The sequence below is a fragment of the Brienomyrus brachyistius genome, chromosome 6, assembly GCF_023856365.1.
Source record: "Brienomyrus brachyistius isolate T26 chromosome 6, BBRACH_0.4, whole genome shotgun sequence".
In the NCBI taxonomy this organism is placed as follows: Eukaryota; Metazoa; Chordata; class Actinopteri; order Osteoglossiformes; family Mormyridae; genus Brienomyrus; species Brienomyrus brachyistius.
In genome coordinates, this window is record NC_064538.1 from 23704458 (window position 1) to 23722517 (window position 18060).

General features: G+C 39.9%; 1 protein-coding gene across 3 annotated transcripts; it reads left to right on the top strand.

The window, feature by feature from the left end:
• Nucleotides 1-6251: 6251 nt before the first annotated feature.
• Nucleotides 6252-17325, top strand: LOC125745336 (rho-related GTP-binding protein RhoA-C-like). Of its 3 annotated transcripts, none has more exons than XM_049018092.1 (5): nt 6252-6319; nt 10273-10428; nt 11236-11356; nt 14516-14646; nt 15719-17325. In XM_049018092.1, exons 2-5 carry the CDS (start codon nt 10273-10275, stop codon nt 15890-15892), a joined length of 582 nt encoding a protein of 193 aa, XP_048874049.1. In that variant the 5' UTR covers nt 6252-6319; the 3' UTR covers nt 15893-17325. The 3 variants fall into 3 exon arrangements, with proteins under 3 accessions (XP_048874049.1, XP_048874048.1, XP_048874050.1); XM_049018091.1 differs by lacking the exon at nt 6252-6319 and adding an exon at nt 6333-6580; XM_049018093.1 differs by lacking the exon at nt 6252-6319 and adding an exon at nt 7514-7762.
• The last annotated feature ends 735 nt before the right edge of the window (nt 17326-18060 follow it).

The window sequence follows — 18060 nt, forward strand, 5'->3', positions numbered from 1 at the left end:
ATTGATGGCCACACAGGGACTTAGGACCGGAGTGGCCTAAGCATTGGTGGAGGCAGGGGCCCACAGAGCAGGACGCAGGACAAGGCACAGAGGGTCCTATTTTAAGTTCTCCAGAATGGTATCATCTGGATCCATTCCCTCTGGGCTGCCAGATGGGTGCCAGCAAGATACCAGGAGATGAAGCAGGATCCGACGGGACAGCAAGAGTTGAGTAGGGCTAAGCCGGGGCACCTAGAGGCGAATAGCACCTGGTGTTCCCTGCAGGATGGCAGTCAGGTTCGGGTGGCACGGCTGCCACATGGCCAAGCCTATGCAATGGGTCCCTTCCTGGCCCAGGAGCCTGGGACTCCAGCAGATCAGATTTCTCTGGGTCAGGGGCCCGGAGCGCAGGCAAAGTGATCCTCTCTGAGCCAGGAAACTGATGCATGGCCTCTGAGGTCACAACAGAGGTGAAGATGGGCTCTGGAGGCATGACAAAGTGTGAGTCAGACTCTGGAAGGTCAGGTGGAGTGGTTGCCTCTTGGTCGACGACCTGGGACTCGGGATGAGTGGGCGCGGCCCCTCCTGGGCTGGGCTCTGGAGGCTCAGGACAAGTGGCAGGCTCTCCTGGGTCGGCTCTCTAGAGACTTAAAAACACGTCTTTAAAATGCATACATTTTCATAATGATTGCCCATCGATTCAAAGTGGCTCAACTTAGTGGTAGCAAAGGGTGAATGCAGATTTGACCTTGTTAATGTGATAAGTCTAAAGCACCAGTGTTGTACAATGGCAGCAAAAGAATGAAACAACAGCTGTAGAAGACATTTGATCTTGTGTGTTTTTCACACTTTGCAAGCACAATGTAGGGACGATAAACTGGAAGTGATTGCTCCAAAACTGAAGTAGCGCCACATACTGATAGAAAAAAGGGCAGATTTAGACATCTGATCCAGTTAATGCAATAACTCAAAAACCATTTGATGTCTTTTTCAACCATGGCAGACATGTTGTAAGGTTGATGATCTGGACTGATCTGGACAGTGCCACACAGTGATAGCAAAGAGAAGGTCAGCTAAGACACTTGATCTTGTCAACATGATAACTCAAAATCTATCTGTCCATCTTTTCCAAACTTTGCAGGTTCATTGTATTCATGAAGATCTGCATCTGTGCAAATTGTGCACAAATTGCACCAAAACTCAAATATTGGTACCATGCTCAGTGACTGCAAACAAAAGAAAGAAATGATTAGAGGCTTGTCCTTGTGAAGAGGATCAATCTATGTGTCATTATTTACACTATTTACTCTATTTGATCTTGGTGGATCTTATTACCAATTCACAAAAACATTATATGGATGAAAATCGCTCCAAAATTGAACCAAAACCTAAAAATGTACTTGTGATTAGATCCAGAATTGGAACTGCCAGCAGAGGGCAGCAAAGAGCAAAAACATAGTTCAGATCAGATGGGACACAGTCATTTATAGATAAAGTTTTATTTTTTTTAGAGGGACGAATGAAGCCAAATGAGATATTGGGTGGTACACGTTCCCCCATCCCCTCTAGTATACATCAGTGTATACAGACCTGCCGTCTGAACATTTCTCATGTATCTTTGTACAGGTGAGTAATTTTAAACCACTAGGTGTTTGTGATCGCCGATCGGTGAACAGGCAGGAAGCGGGGAACGACGAGGTAGGTGGGCAGGATGCAGGAAAACGGGATTTATTCGGGAAAGACAGGGCAGACGGCGACGAACATTAAAGACTAGTCTGGGGAATACGGACTCAGACGCGGACTAAATACACAAACTGGGCACAATCGGGGAAGCACACGTGGGTGATCAGGGGGCGTGGAACACACGAGGACTGGACGCGCAGGTCATGACACTAGGACGCTAGATGACTTTATCAATGTTCTATAATAAAGTTTATATTGTTTGTTTAGTCACAAACCTCCCCATTCTAGAAATTCTATTTGTAGCAGCGATGTAGCTGGTCAATGAAATATATGGTGGGGATTTTGCCGAAATTTATTGTGGGAGAATTCAATCATGGCACCTTTTTTGAAGTTGTGGGGAGAGTGCATAAGGTAGGCATGTAATTATATTTTCTTTAGACTATTATGTCCCCAGATAAATGGCATTACTGTTCACTTGGACCCCAATAAAAACATATATACAGTACTAGGCAAAATGTTTTGGCACTCTGAGAAAATGATGTTTAAATGATCTTCATACTGGTGATATTATGTCTGTCAAAGTGTGTCAACAAGAATTATGAAGGTAAACGCACTTCTCCCTCATTTACATAAGAACATAAGAAATTTACAAACGAGAGGAGGCCATTCGGCCCATCAAGCTCGTTTGACGAGAACTTAACTAGTAGCTCAGGCAAATTTTAATAGTTTGGTTTAACGTGAAGTTCAGAGCATTAACTCTAACGCTCTGCAATCTTATTTTTCAGCACATCCTTCCTTATTTTATGAGACTTGTTCTTCCATATAAAGTTAAACAGCATCTTATCTAGCTTTTCAATAACAGAGTGAGGTGCTGCCAATGAAGAAAAGGCATGAAAAGCTTGCTAATCCTGCTTTACTCAGAAGGAATCTTCTTTGAATAGATAAATCTCTGGATAACCAAACATTTAATCTTTTTTTATATTGTGAATTTTTGGATTGTAATTTACATCATACATTTCTTGCGCTGTCTTAGAGATCTTAATGTCCAGATAAGTCACAACATATTTAACAAATTTAATTGCACATTATGTTTACATCACACTTTTTTAAGGGAAATAGTTTGCATTTTTGACTGAGCTACAACTTCATTTTGACGCTCTCACCACCCAAACCGTGACGTGCTGCTCTTGCCACCTCCGGATGTGCCCTCCCATAGAGAATGAATGATTTCTGGTCGCTTTGACGCTCTCGCCGCCCGTGGTGTGAATGTACAGTTAGGAGTGCAATTAGCAGTAAAATTAAATGCTTTGTCAATAGGGGCCCTAGTCTTCATTTAGGAAACACTAGTCTCAATGTCTTCCAACTTGGATAATACATTTGATCAGTGGTTCAAAAAGGGAATTTTGAATACTAAGATGCTGTATAAAGACATTTTCATGTCATTTGACCAGGTTACTCTACCGCCACATCATTTCTTTTTATACTCACGAAACAGACATTTTTTTTACAGAATTCATTTACTTGACTTCTTTCCTTGCTACCAGAAACCTCTCTTGATTCAATCCTAGGAACCAATCCAGAGGGCAGGAGAATATTAAGGCTTTATACAGTTATATATAATTTGGAAGGCACGTCACTCCCAACAATAAAGGAAAACCAGGAGTGTGATTTGGAGACAGACATAACTGAGGCTTAGTGCCCTATAATAAAAGAATTTATTAGAATAATTCATTCTTCATCTATTTGTGTGAGACATGGTCTTATTCGTTTCAAAATTGCACACTGTCTAAGGTCAAAATTTCCAAAATTTTCCCTAGGTTTTGTCCTACTTGCAAGAGATGCAAGAAGCTCCTGCCAGTCTTTATCACGCATTTTGGTCATGTCCAAGTCAAACAGCATTCTTGTCCTTTATATTTGAAGGTTATTCAGAAGTCACTGGTTTAACAATTGAACCCTGTCCTCTATTGGGACTTTTTGGTGTACCATCACAGAAGCTTGTCCTACAAAAAAAGCACAATTAAATAGCATATCCTACTCTTCTCTCATTCTCTTAAATTGGAGGAACGCCCCCTCCCTTTGACAAGTGGATCTATGAAATTATGTGTTTTCTTAAGATTGAAAAAATGAGAAATACACTGGATCCTTAGGAAAATTTGATTTGGTGTGGCAGCCCTTTAATTCATAGGTGGAACGGTTGACAATGCCCGTATAATGGATATTGTGTGGTAAATTACTACTGTGTGTAGTAAAACTACTGTGTGTCACGGGAGCTCGCAATTGCTCGGTGAGTGTGCAGGCGGGTGAGGGAGCAGGAACAGGCAAGCAGGCTGAAGATGGGGTAAACGGGGTTTCAATAATGAAATCCGGGGCAGGGAACACAGGATGGCAACAGACATCAATGACAGACAAGGAAAACTGGGGAGACCAGGACTTAAATACACAAGACTGATTGAAAGTAAACGGACACAGCTGGGTACGATCCGGGAAACACACGTGGGTAAGCAGGGGGCGTGGTACACAGGAGGAGCAGACGAGCAGGTCATGACACTGTGGACCGTTTTCTTTCTTTTTGTACTTTTTTGGTCCCTTATTTTTTGTTGCTCCTTTTTCTTTTCCACCATGTATTCTGGTCTGTGTCACTCCCCTGATGTATTTACGTATGCTGTTGTAAAACTTAATACTATTGTGACAAAAAAAAAAAAAAAACATGGCCTAGCCAGGAAATCTTTCAAGATTTTGCTTATTTCACCCACAAAATTAGCTTTATACATCTGATAAAACTTAGGGGTTAACCTTCTCACATTATATCGTGCATTTCACTCTAAAATGGCTGCCTATATCCTTGTGACCATGGTCATTACCTTCTGTCATGAACTTTCGGCAATAAATGATGTGAGCTTTAAGTATAAAGCTGGCAATAAAATCTACTTGTTTTGTTTGTCATTATAAACTGAATATGCAGCAGTGAACCGTGTCCTGTTACAATTCCACTCTTCCTCCTCTGCACCCCGGCATATATGCACTGGCCAAAAAAAAAATGCTGGTGCACAATCTACCTGCTCAGTCCTGAATACCCCCAATTTAAACACCAAAATCAACAGCCTTTATGATTATTGCTAAGATTCACGTTATTGATTCCCAGGAGGAAATTCTAGTTCCTACAAGCAAGAACATAGAGCACAGGCAAAGACACATATATGCCAAGTGAAAAACAAAGTACAAAGAGAGTACGCACAGGGCAAACTAATAGTTAAAAGGTACACAGGACCCAAATGGAATATCTTGGAAAAACAGAACATTGTAATAGTACAGAAATATAATGAATTAGTGATGGTAATAGAGCTAGCAGATAGCACTGGATTTGTATAATTAAATGACGGGATGCCTCGTGACATATTGTGGCTGTAGATGGGGAATGATTCCGTAGGAGATATTTTAGTGTCTCATGGCGGCAGGAAGGAACAACCCTTAGTACAGCTTTTTAACACTGTGGTGGAATGAGCCATTGGCTAATGTGCCCCCCTCCTGAAGTTACCCCCTGGAGCAATAATGTCCAATTTTCCTAACATCCTCTTCTCTGCTTCTGCCTCCAGTGGCTCCAAGGTCAGTCCTATGATGGAGCTGGACTTCCTGACGAGTTTGTTGAAGTCTTTGCAATCGCCTGAGCTAATGGCACTTCCCCAGCAGGCCGGCATGCAGGCCATTACGGACTAAAAAAAAAAAACAAACATACTCGGCAGCTTGCTGTGCACAAGCCAGGTTTACAAACCACTTGTGTCACCAGTCTCTGCCTCACCACTTCCATCCATTGGCATTTTTGCCAAATTCACTAAGCTCCCCCCTGCCATTCAACATCATGTTAAGGCTAGGCAAGGATATGGTATGCTTAACAGACAAAAATAAGCAGAAAAATCAACAAATAACAATGTTTAATAAGAGAAGCTTTAAGTGCTTTTAATTACATATAAATACATATACATTAAATACATATAATGTCATTTCCTCTTTCTTATCTTATGAAAGCCACTATGCATTGGTTTTATGGGTAAATAAGTTCGTGGTCAGCAATGTTACCTCACACCCCCAGAAGGTTTGAATTCCAGCTCCACTCTGTGTAAGTGGAGTTTGCATGTTCTGCACGGTGTCTGATGCATGTGCCTTGTAATGGAGTGTCCCCCACCCTGAAGAACTATATCATTCCCTGCCCCAGCCCTGTGCTTTATGTTGCCACACTCCAAGCATCTGATAAAGAAACACTCTCATGAAAACTAAACTTTTGTGTTTGTTACTATTCTACTTAGTCATACATCTGATTGAGTGGGCTATAACAAGTAACCAAACTGCAATACCTAAACTTTTGAGAATTCCCAATATATGGGCAGCAATTTCAGGCCAAATTAACTTCTTAAAAGCGGGTATGGTAACACCGGCCGTCACGCTTCCTCCCAGTAATTGTGTGATGTCTTTGCCATCGAATTAATATTGTTCGATTCCTCTTGCGATTGGCTTACCGGCCCGTCATTCATACCAGGCAGGTCTGCTATTGGTCCGGTTGCCGTGGAATAACTTGGTGTTACGGCGTGGCAGCGCTCTGGGGGAGGGGCTTCAGGGTCAGACAGGAAAAGAAAGGCGAGCGAAGACACCCGAGCCACAAACGGTAAATGGGTCTAAATTTGGTACAATTCAACGGCAGTCTAAACCGGGGTACATTCGCATGTGGTTTAATAAACCTCAATTTCGAAAACGTGAATCATTTGCGAAATAAATACACCGAGTCAACAAAATTAACTCTGTTAGTCTTAACTGGCCATGGGAGTTAGCTAGTTCTGGGCGACGGAAACGAACGGACAACAAGTGAATACAAAGTTCCTTGTTGGTGTTCATAAGTGGCCGTAGTGACATCCCAGGATCTTGTCTGGTAATATTTGCATTCCTGCTAAACTCGGATTTGATTACTCTGACCAGCCAGCGTTAGATAAGTGTGTAGTCAGGCGTGTGTCATTGGGTGTCGGCTTGTGTGGCCTCCAATCTTGCGCTCTGCTGTTTACAAATTGTCCAGATTACTCAGTGTATGGCACTGACATTAAGTGGTGGTTAATTCTTTTTCACATTGATATACGCATTCAGAAGTCATATTTATGTGTGTGAGACTGTACATTTTAAATCTGCGTTTTGCTAAAACAACGCCTAAAAACGGCTTTTAAACCCAAGTTAGCAAACCAGTTCACTGCCCGGCTAAAAAGGTTTATATTTTCCATCTGATAATTTCCGATCTGACATTTTTTACGTTGGCTAGGATATGAAAAACATTGCCTGCCTGGCAACAAATAGCGCTCGTTTTCTCTCCATTATGCTAAGTCCTGGTTATACTTTAATACGATAATCGGTTAGTGAGCTATAAAGACTAACTATGGTGTTATTCCGTGTTTCGAGCTGAAATTTACTAACAAGCTGTAGTGACTGCTGCCTAGATTGTGACGTTAAAGATGAAGCTTTATGAATTATTTCCAATCGCCTGGGAAACAGTTTGACTAGGTAAATTTTGTGGTTTTATTTATTTCGACTGTAACGCATATTTAAATGTACAAATGTAGTCTGCGATCTAGTTGAAAGGGGAAAAGGTGTCTGAAGCGGTTTTTTGGGTGCGGCGCGCTGCGTGGGCTCTGCCAACTGCAAGCTAGCCTTCTGAATTGTTTTTGGCTCCTAAAAACACTTTAAAATTCTTTAAAAAAATTAACTAATCAGACAAACAGGTTTGGAAAAATGTAAACGTTTTGTTCTGTGTGTGTGTATATATATCATGTTTATGGTTTAGTTTCTCTGGTCTTTCGCCTTCCGGTCAGGCCTGACTTCCGCATGTGGAGCTAACTGAATAGCCGGTTAGCTTGTTGTCTTCCTAATCTTCGATATAAAAAGAAAAAAAACGAACTTCTTAAAGGCTGAGCGTGTCCTATATGTAATACTGTACTGTTGCTGGGAACCATTAAGTTTGAATGTTTTTTTGGCCCACTACACGGATTTTTAATTTAACTTAAAAGTGTGGTTTGTTAGGCAGCAGTTCGCATAAGCCTGGGAGAGGACTAGGTCACACTTCTTTGTCGTAAGTAAACGATGTATAAACTTATATGTTTAAATGTCATTATCTTAAGCACATATTTGCTACTGCATTGCTAACAAGTTCTAATACTTTATATTGTCCGTTTAGTAAAATAATACGCCGTGCCATGAACATGTTTGCATAAATATTTGTATTTTGTAAAATATCCTCTACATATTAAACGTACACATTTGCGGTAGCGCAACACACACGTAGCGCTTTTTAAAAAAACATTCAGTGAATTGGATTCAGTCTAGAAATGTTAGCAGTAACTTGTGCCATTCTTGGAAAAGTAAACTGCATGAAGGCACAGTATGCTAATAAATCCCGTTGGTTACTTTCGGTACATGTTAGCGTTGTGTTTTAGAATTGTTATACTATTCTGTTCCCGTATAATATTAGGCGATCTAATGCGTACTGGAACTAGTATTAAGGTATATGTGGTTGTCTGCCAAGACCTATGGGTGCAGAATCAGTTTCCTGCAGATGCTGAGTGACCTTATTTTTAAACTGCGTTTCTGTTAATCAAATGCTTAGTGTATGTGAATTGCTTATGGAATGCATATAATAATGGAATGGCCCGATTCCAGTTGTGACTTAATTCAAGCTAATATTGACAGTAGAGATGCACAGTATATTGGTTAAATATTGGTATCGGCTGATATTATGTAAATATCAAGATATGTGCATTATTTTAATATGTCTTGGTTGATATTGCCAGTCTGTATTTAAACAGTTTTCGATGTTAGCGGCACCAGAGCTGAAGACACAACTGAAATAATGGAGATGGTTGCATTGGACAATCAGTCAATGAGCAACTGAAGCAGCGTCACATAGAGAGCAAAAAAATGTAGTTACAGACATTTAATCTTTTTAGTGTGATTGCTAAAGAAGGTTCTAACAGATTTTTTCAGCCTTTACAGACGTGGTAATGGTAAAGATATGGAGTTGATGAAATATTGGCTGCTTTTAGCTGTAGTTCTGTTCGGCTATAATGGACATGCAGGCTCCGCCTACATGGTGCGTGGCGTGCCGGTGATATCCAACACAGATACGTAGTCGGGATTATTTATAGTCACACATCTGATCAGGTAAAGTTAGATTACTACACGTATAATATAATAATGTCTGCTGGGGTGTGGCATGAGTAAATGGTGTCCTTTAGTTGTGTTCTGGCCATACAGCAACTCTGAATATAATAGACTGTTTTGCCAGGTCCCTTGAATTCCGTTTTAACTGCATTTTACTGTACACTATTTACTGTATTTGATCTTTGTTGAATCTTATTACTGCTTTAAAACAACATTACATGGATGAAAATCTGCAGCTGATGATCTTCCCCAGCTATCTAAATGTATTCTGTGTGTCTTTTTGCAAACCTTATAGGAATGTTGTACAGGTCAGTGAATATAATACTGTGTGGCATGAGATGATTTTCTGAATATTCTGTAATAAAGTTGATAATGTTTTTTCATCGCTAGCCTCACTGCTTGGCCAATTTTATTTGTAGTCTGGTAGCTGGTCAGCAAAATTTATCTTGGAGAGCTCTGCGTAACATATCATGGGGGAATCTCATCATGTCACGTTGGGGAGAGTGTGCAGTTGTAGCTTGTTGTAATATTTTCATTTGCATTGCCTTAAGACAAGTCATGCAAAGTGCTTCAGGGGCTCTGGATCAATAGTCTGAGGGTGACTATCTGTATTTTATGCTTGAAACAGCAACTAGAAGCACAGCAATTTGAATGATATTCAAATTGAACTGAAATGCTTCAAAAATGCTTAAAACAAGATGTACAAATGAGATTGGACCGTACGTTATGTATGTTTCTAGAAGGTAAGGAGCATGTACTGATTACAGTGCGTTACTGCTCCCACCATACGACAAACCACCTCAGGGATGAGAACCTGAGTGCAGCCAGGTGGTGGGTGATACCTCAGCACCATGCTAGTCCTAATGGACCAGTGTGAGGTGTTTTTCCTGGTGGTTGGAGTTCCAATCCTGCCACCAATCCCCAAATTATTCCTTGTAAATTGGAGGATCTCATACTCAGGATGAAGCAATTGCAGGTTAAGGGTCTTGCTCAAGGGTCTTATGGAGTAGAATCACTCTGGGCATTCATAGGATTTTAACCAGCGACCTTCCAGTTGCTGACTCAGATCCCTAGCCTCAGAGCTAGAAGTCTAATTTTTTTTGGCATACATTTTTTTTTTCATTTGTTTTTACTAGATCAAAAATATTAATATGAAGTATAAAAGCTGTAAGAGCTTTTATGTTGGGATCTGTATCAGTTTCAGCAGTTGTTTATCAGAATTGTATCAGAACTGAAAAGTGTGTCTGTGTGTGTGTGTGACAACAAAATGAGGAAAAACCAGTTACTCTGTGTAATATCCCTTTCACAAAGAGAACTCAGCCAGGTTGTACAGCTGCTCTCAGTTGTGTTTTTTGATATTGCATGTGTTGTATAATATCCCACTGCATGGTTTTTAACTGGGATGTTGTGCTGTAATTCCAGATGGCAGCCATCCGTAAAAAGCTGGTGATTGTTGGGGATGGAGCCTGTGGGAAGACCTGTCTCCTCATACTTTTTAGCAAAGACCAGTTCCCTGAGGTGTACGTTCCCACCGTTTTTGAGAACTACGTTGCCGACATTGAGGTCGATAGTAAACAGGTGAGGATTGAAATTCACAGTCAATAGCATCTTTACACTCAGCCAGTTTACCATAAGTTCTGTGATATTGTAGTAGAACCCATCAATAGAATTTATTTATATTGCTGACAACCAATTTGAATTTAATGGAAATCAAAAGCTGTGTTAGTTAGGCAAGAACTAAAGATCTTAACGGTGCTAATCCTCAAGACGCTGTGCAGTTCATGAGGACTACATTTACATTTTTTTAGCATATGTTTTTATCTATAGTAGCATAAAATTGAGAAGGCATAGTCAGGCAGTCCCTGGACCCATGAGGGTTTTAGGGCCTTAATCCAGGGTAAAATCACTCTTTTGACCCTGGGATTTAAACCGGCAACCTTCCAGTTACAGGCTCAGCATCCTAACTCACTGAGCGTCAAACCACCCCCGGTACTAATTTGTCTTGACGAAAAGTACTATTTAGAAATAGATTAACTCTCTTAACTGCATTTATGTTCAAATGGTTCAAATCAATAGTCTACACTAGTTTTTGTTTATGTTGCATGTTACTCTAAAGTTACCATATGATAAATTCATTATTTAACTATTTTGACATGCATCCTTTTGGAATAGCAAATACGTAACCACCATAATTCAGTTACAGATGTAAGTTATGCATAAAGTTAAGCGGAAATTATAAAAGAAATAAGAATTTGATTACACAGTTTGATCAGTACTGCTTCTTTTGAAATGTTGGTGTATTTCAATATCAACTTTGAGTTATTACAAATGGCAGAGCATTTTAAAGGGGACACAAAGGACATTGGTTTAATTTCTTTTTCTCAGGTGGAGCTTGCTCTTTGGGATACAGCTGGACAAGAGGACTATGACAGACTGAGGCCCCTTTCTTACCCTGATACAGATGTCATCCTCATGTGTTTTTCTATAGACAGTCCAGACAGTTTGGGTAAGTCAGTCGAGTGGTTATGTCATCAATGGTTGAGGTTTAGCAGAGTCCAAAAGCAAAATCCTTGGGGCCTCGTTTGTCAAACGCCGCGCACACTTCATCTTGAAAGAAGAAATGGATATGCATGAAAAGAGCGCATACGTACAAAACATACACACGTACTTGTAAATGTGCAAATGCGTACGAGTCTGAGGTCCTGCCCTGCTGTCACCCACAAATAACCATAAATGGTCTGTGTAAATGAACTACATACTCATATAATATGCAAAATAAAGCCTTTGTGGTTGTGAAGTCCGATTAACACCAGCATAAAAAAGGAGGAATCTTGAGCGGTGTGATGTAGAGGCATGATAAAATGTCACTTGGAGCTAAGAGCACTTATCACGTATATATTGTAGAGCTGTTTCTAGCTTTTTTTTTGCACCAGTTTACATGTTCAGATTTGATGGCAAACTGTATTTTGTTGTCATAGTACTTGTACTTCCATCAGCTCTACCAAATACAGTATACCTGAAATGAAAAAAGGAAAAGAACTTTTCATACAGGGCCAGTGAGAGTGCAGTTACCGGGGGCAAGCCCACATGTTCGCCTTCAGACTTTGACGTGTGTAATCTGTAATGGGATGCCATATTATTCAGTGTTGTGCCAAAGCAGTCAGGATATTTGGATGTGGTATGTGAGACTCAAAATGAACAGATCACAAGTTGGCCCAGGCCATCAAGCCACTATGTTTTTCAATTTCATGTCGCCATGACAGATGACTTCAGGTATGCTGTATTAATAGAACGAAATGGCTTTTGGTTGATGCGGGCTGCTTCGTTAACACTCATTTTATTGCCCGCATCTACTTCTCTATAGGTTACTGTTGTGCATTTCATAAACTTCGATTTTAGGCACCATTATTGCAGTGTGAATGTAGTCGATGGTCCAGATTACATTAATAGGACTTTGTTGCGAATTTAGTTTTTGCTTTTGCCTATTCACCCACAGTGTAGGAAAGGGATGTAGTGCCATTCCAGTTTTGTTATGCCATCGAGCACAGAAGGCATGAATGAGGTGTCGTTTGGGTGGGTTATCACCAATCGGTACCCCTCCTGCTGATACCTGCTCTCAGAGTCTAGCCCATGTTTGCGCGGCTGGTCTATCCAGTTCTGGGCCACATCAGTATATCATTGATTAAAATGGCTCAAAAACCTGGCATCTTCATGGGCTAAATACAGTACAATCAACTTTTCCCAGAGGGTATTCTTGTACCACAGCAAAGTACCTAGAGACATAGATTCAAAGTGGACATGAAACTGTAGCTGTAGTTAGCATAATTTACAAGACAGATTCTCACTCTAAAAATCCTTATAGGGTCACTCTGTAATCCTTATATTCACTGTCAGTGAAAGTGAATTAAAAGTCAGTAAGTTACAGTTTTCCAACAATGGTAGTGCCATCTTGTCCTAGTGTAAAATGTCATGAACATTAGCTTGGAAATCCATATTAGTTCCTATTAACTTTGCTACTTCTTTTTGTAAAACAAAGTCTGTAATATTACACCACATTTAAAGATTTCCAGCCTCATACTTCTCAATCCAGTCTCAAAGATGTGTGGTTCAAACAATGAATGGGCACGCATGTAATTGTCACATTGTGAAACAAGACGATATAAGAAAGTTTTAAAAATAGATTTCATAATATAAAATAAGTCTGCAGATTAGTCACTCCCTCTCCTCGTATGCTTCTGTCCTTTTCGATGTTTATATTAGCAAGCTCGTACAGGCTAGGCTTGGTAATATCCAGGCAATTTTTTCATACTGTCATACTCTCTAGAGATTACATTATCAAGGTATTTGAAATAAGATATTTTGACCGTATTCTCAAAACCAGTGCTATTCCAATAATTTTACATCCATTTTATAGGGAGGGGGTCACAATGACCAAGCCTGGCACAAATATAAAGATTTTACAGAAATACTTGAGTCAGAACAGCTTGCTTTACTCATTTGAAGCCAGTTAGATCAACATTGTCCTATCATGTGCAACTACATTAATTTCTTCAATTAATCTTTGTTGGCGAATAATTTTTGTCATAGTTTTCATCAACAAAATAGTCTGTTTGCACTTTCTTGCTTTACAAAGGGTGTTTCCTTTTCCTGGTTTGTCCACAATGTTGAGCACATAAATACATCTTAAATACAGCCCTGTAAAAAAAATTGAGACCTATATTTAAAAAAAATCTGGATGTTTAATCCTGGTTCTGCTGTCAGAAGGCTACACTGTGCAGCAGGCTGCTACCAGGCTTAAAGTTTAAAACAGCAGTACACACGAACAAGATAAAGCAAGAGAAACTGGCAATGACCAAAAAACAGCCAGGTTGAGGGCAAAAATAACTTTCTAATGCCGGAGATGACCCATACCTTATCCAGCAATGCCTCATAAATTGGTGGATGATCTCAAGGGACCTTCAAAAATGGGAAAGTCAGGGGTGTCAAACTTCAGTCCTCGGGGGCCAAAGCCCTGCTCATTTTTGGGTTTTTGTTCATTTAACACACCTGATTCATCTCCTTGTAACTTCTTGTGCTAATTATCGCACAACTTTTGAGCCGAATCATTTCTGCTGGGAACAAGGAAAGAGCTAAACCACATAGGACACCGGCCCTGTGCACTGCAAGGACAATTCACAACAGGCTCCTGGAAGCAGGACTGATGACACATAAAGCAAAGAACTAGCCCGTAATCAATGAGAAGCAGAGAAGAGCCAGGCTGCAGTTTAAAAAGAAAAGAAATAATGTATATTTACACAGGCACACATCCATAAATTGAGAAATGAGTGAAACTGAAAATTTTGTTGTGGTCTCATAATTTGTTCCAGATCTATATACGTTTTCCCCCAGTCATGTTTTCTTTTGATAAATCCAGGATTTTGCCTAAAAAGCTGCTAGTTACTACACTAGTTAATCAACATAATTATTTAAGGTGGCCTGAATATAAATGAAAATCAGGACACTTTCCTAACATTAAAGTCCAGGCATGTGTATCCATTCTGTAGGATTGTACTTAAGGTATTGAGATTAACTGTCCATATGGTTTATGGTGTATGTGTGCCAGTAGTGTAGTAATTTTACTTATGGGTTGAGTTCACCTTAACTAACACCCTGCATTCTGTAACAGAGAACATACCAGAAAAGTGGACACCTGAGGTGAAGCACTTTTGCCCTAATGTCCCAATTATACTTGTGGGCAATAAGAAAGACCTGCGAAATGACGATCACACGCGCCGGGAACTGGCCAAGATGAAGCAGGTATGAGCTTGTGTAACTCCAGACGGTGCAGGACGTTCACACACACTGCTGTTTTTGCAGGAACGCTCTTGGGGGGGCACTTTTCTGCTGCACCAGGTACCATACTTCTGGTACTTTCCCTTTTCCACTGACTTCCGGACAAGTACCAGTATCAAACATTCCAGTACCTAGAAAACCAATTGGGTTTTTTGGTACTTAAGTACTTTGGAGTGTGACTTGCTTTTGTTGATTGGTTATTTAAATAGCTTGTTCTTGAAACACAATGCAGCCGCCCTCCTGAAAAAAGTTTGAACTCCGAAAACAACTATAAACAAAGTAAAAAAAAAAGTTAAAGTAGTAATAATGAAGGCGTGGACAAATTAAGAGATCCAAAGTTTGTGATCCAGTTGGAAGAACAGTTCAGAGAACAAGATCAAGATGGCATAACAAGAAATTAAATATTTTGTATAATATACTAGGGCAGCATGGTATTGGAAACTTTCATATATCACTGTGATTTTGTTGTACTTAATAGTGGGGTATTTATAATGTAAAAAAGGAGGTCAACATAAATTTCTTGTAAACCCAGCACTGAATGATTTAAACAGCAAAGATGAATTCAGCACAAAATACCCCACCTTGCACAGTGATGTCATTCAGCGCCGATACCAGTTTTTATGGCAGTGAAAAAGCTAATACTTTGAAGTACCATACTTTCTCGAAGTACTAAAATTACAGTACCTGATGCAGTGAAACAAATGTAAAGCTAATCATTCCAGGGACGTTTGTGACATTGTGTTACGGCACAAAATTAATTTAAATCAAAATAACATTCACTTGGTCAACATCATTTAGTCATGGCAAAAAAAATTTTTTAAAGGACCTTTGGGGACAAGTCTTGCAGCACCCAACAATCCTTGCATGTGAGCAAAGCATGACCTTGCTTCATTTCTGTACTCATGTTGTGAATAATGGGAATTTTTTTCCATAATCCTGTTTTGTAAAAAAATTGAAAATAGGTTTTATCATATAGCTTTTACTGTCCAAAATGTTTCGTTAACCAGTTTCTGTTATTTTCTGTTACCCTATCCAGGAGCCAGTAAAACCAGAGGAGGGGCGGGATATGGCAAACCGCATTAATGCTTTTGGCTATCTGGAGTGCTCAGCCAAGGCAAATGATGGTGTGAGAGAAGTGTTCGAGATGGCAACCAGGGCAGCACTTCAAGCCAAGAAACGTGGCAAGAAGAGTGCCTGCCTCCTGCTATAGAGAACCCAGCGATTGGAGGGAGCGTTGTGGAGAGAAGGGGGATCTAAGCAGGCCAAGGAGAATTGGGAGGGGTGGGGAGAGGAGGCAACGGTGTCCTGGGGCAGAAGGTTTTGTAGGGAGAAACGGAGGAAAAGACTATCAAACCTGCTCAAAAGAGAAGGGATGTTCATGTCGGGATAAGCTCTAAAGAAAAGGGAGGTAACATTTTCATGGCCAAGTTTCCAAGTTTATAAATGTTCACTGCAGTCATTTTTTAGGAAAGATTATATTTGATGTTAGCTTTGTACTGTTGCTCAATTAAATCGGTCTCCGGCAATGGAAAGATATGACGCAAATAATAAAGAGGCAGATTCGTACTGGACTCGGGCGGTCTTTTTGATTCTTGATTTTATTTTTTTCCCCCCTTTTCATTTTGGTAAAAACAAATGCAACTCCAGTTGGAGGTGCAGTGTTGGGGGAACTGCGTGTATCACCAGATATGTCCCTACTTCCCTGGCAAGTGACTTGACAGGGATGCCTGTTTGTGAATGTCAGTGAGTCTCTATCTCTCTCTCTCACGCTCTCTCTCTCTCCGTCAGTTTCCCTGTGAATGTATGTCAAGACAGGCAGTCCCATTCACTTATAGAATAACCACCTCCTCCACGAGTTACTATTATCAAAACGTTTAGGGAACAAACTGAAAATTCTACCAAACTTAAAACAATTATCCACTTCAGTGGTTCATTGAGGCAACCTGCCGTTTCTGTATTCTCAATGTTAATAATATTAATATTATTTACCTTTCCATATAAAATTGAAACGAAATGCATAAAAAACCACGTCAGTTCAGTTAATTGTAATTGCGTTTTTATATGCTTTGTGTATTGTAGATTAAACTACTACTAAAGTAACTGGAATTTGTGGTATTTGTGATGTGGGCTTTGAGGTGGGTTTTATTGGTGTAAATTTGAATAACAAACACTTAAGTCATGATTTTGAAAGGACCACAGATTTTGGGAATATTTTCTGGCTGATAATTTTGCGAGATGTGGGAGTCTAGTTTGTAATGAGCGGGTGTCTCACTCTCCCTGTATAAAATACAATGTTTCTCCCACCATCCTTCTCCATGTCCCCCTCCGATTTGTCTATTCTCCCCTTTATTTGCTCTTGTACTGTATATTTAACCCTGTGTGAAATTTTACTGGCTTGTCTTTGTATCAGTTATGCCTCTTTTGCTAAATGTAGAACTTAATTTTAAAGAGTAAATGTATAAAACCGGAACAAATACAACTTAATGTTAAAATATTAAATGAGAAACTTTTTTTTTTTAAATGAGGATATTAACATTTAATTGAATGAAACAATGGAGCAAATAACCTTTTGTACACATGCATCTTGGAATTTCCTGTCTGCTTTTAAATGTTCTTTAAAAAAATAAAATGTTTTTAGGGTAACTCGTTTTGTTAATTTGTCATGATTTGTGTATTGTTGCGCATTATTCTTGCAAAATTCTAGCGTTTGTCCAGTCCTGTCTATTCAGTGGTGGCATATGAAAGAATGGCACTGATCTAGTGAACAACTCTTGCAAAGTGCTTCAGGGTCACCAGATAAATGACTTTGCAGTGCACTTGGACCTGAAGTTTTACTCTCAGCTGTGTATATACCTGTATGTATGTCTGAAAAGGACAGCGTTTAACCACATTTAACCATTCAAAAACTTGAGTTCAGCCAGCAGGCAAAATAAATCATTTATTTGCAAATATTCCTTGTTTTGTGGGCAAGGTATTAATAAATGGCAAAATACTGCTGTCATTTGTAAATATTGTTCTTGATTGTGGCGAATCTTGTGTATGTACTAAATATAAAATCGTTTTTGTTCAGCTTTTTTATTGTGCAAAAGGAGCATGTCATGGTCAATGAGCTCCACTTTTGTCCAAAATTGTCCATCTTTCTTCTGTTAATCCCTGGCTTCCCGGAAAAAAACCTCAACCGATGAGCTCTGCCTTTGTCCAAAATGGCTAAGAGGATCTGGCTGCAGAATACTATGAGGACCTTCACTGTAGGGCCAGAAATCTCATGACTTCCACACCTGGCCTGGACGTAATCATATGCAAACTTCATGAACAGAGGCGGTACCTTTCCAATTCTCACGACCTCCACAAAAGCGCTGAATATGATGTTAGTGCAAC

Bases quoted from the DNA above. Each gene is read 5' to 3' on its own strand.
- LOC125745336 (XM_049018092.1), top strand. From the start codon at position 10,273: ATGGCAGCCATCCGTAAAAAGCTGGTGATTGTTGGGGATGGAGCCTGT. The intron at 10,429-11,235 runs GTGAGGATTGAA...TCTTTTTCTCAG, and splicing joins TTGAGGTCGATAGTAAACAG to GTGGAGCTTGCTCTTTGGGA. The intron at 14,647-15,718 runs GTATGAGCTTGT...TACCCTATCCAG, and splicing joins AACTGGCCAAGATGAAGCAG to GAGCCAGTAAAACCAGAGGA.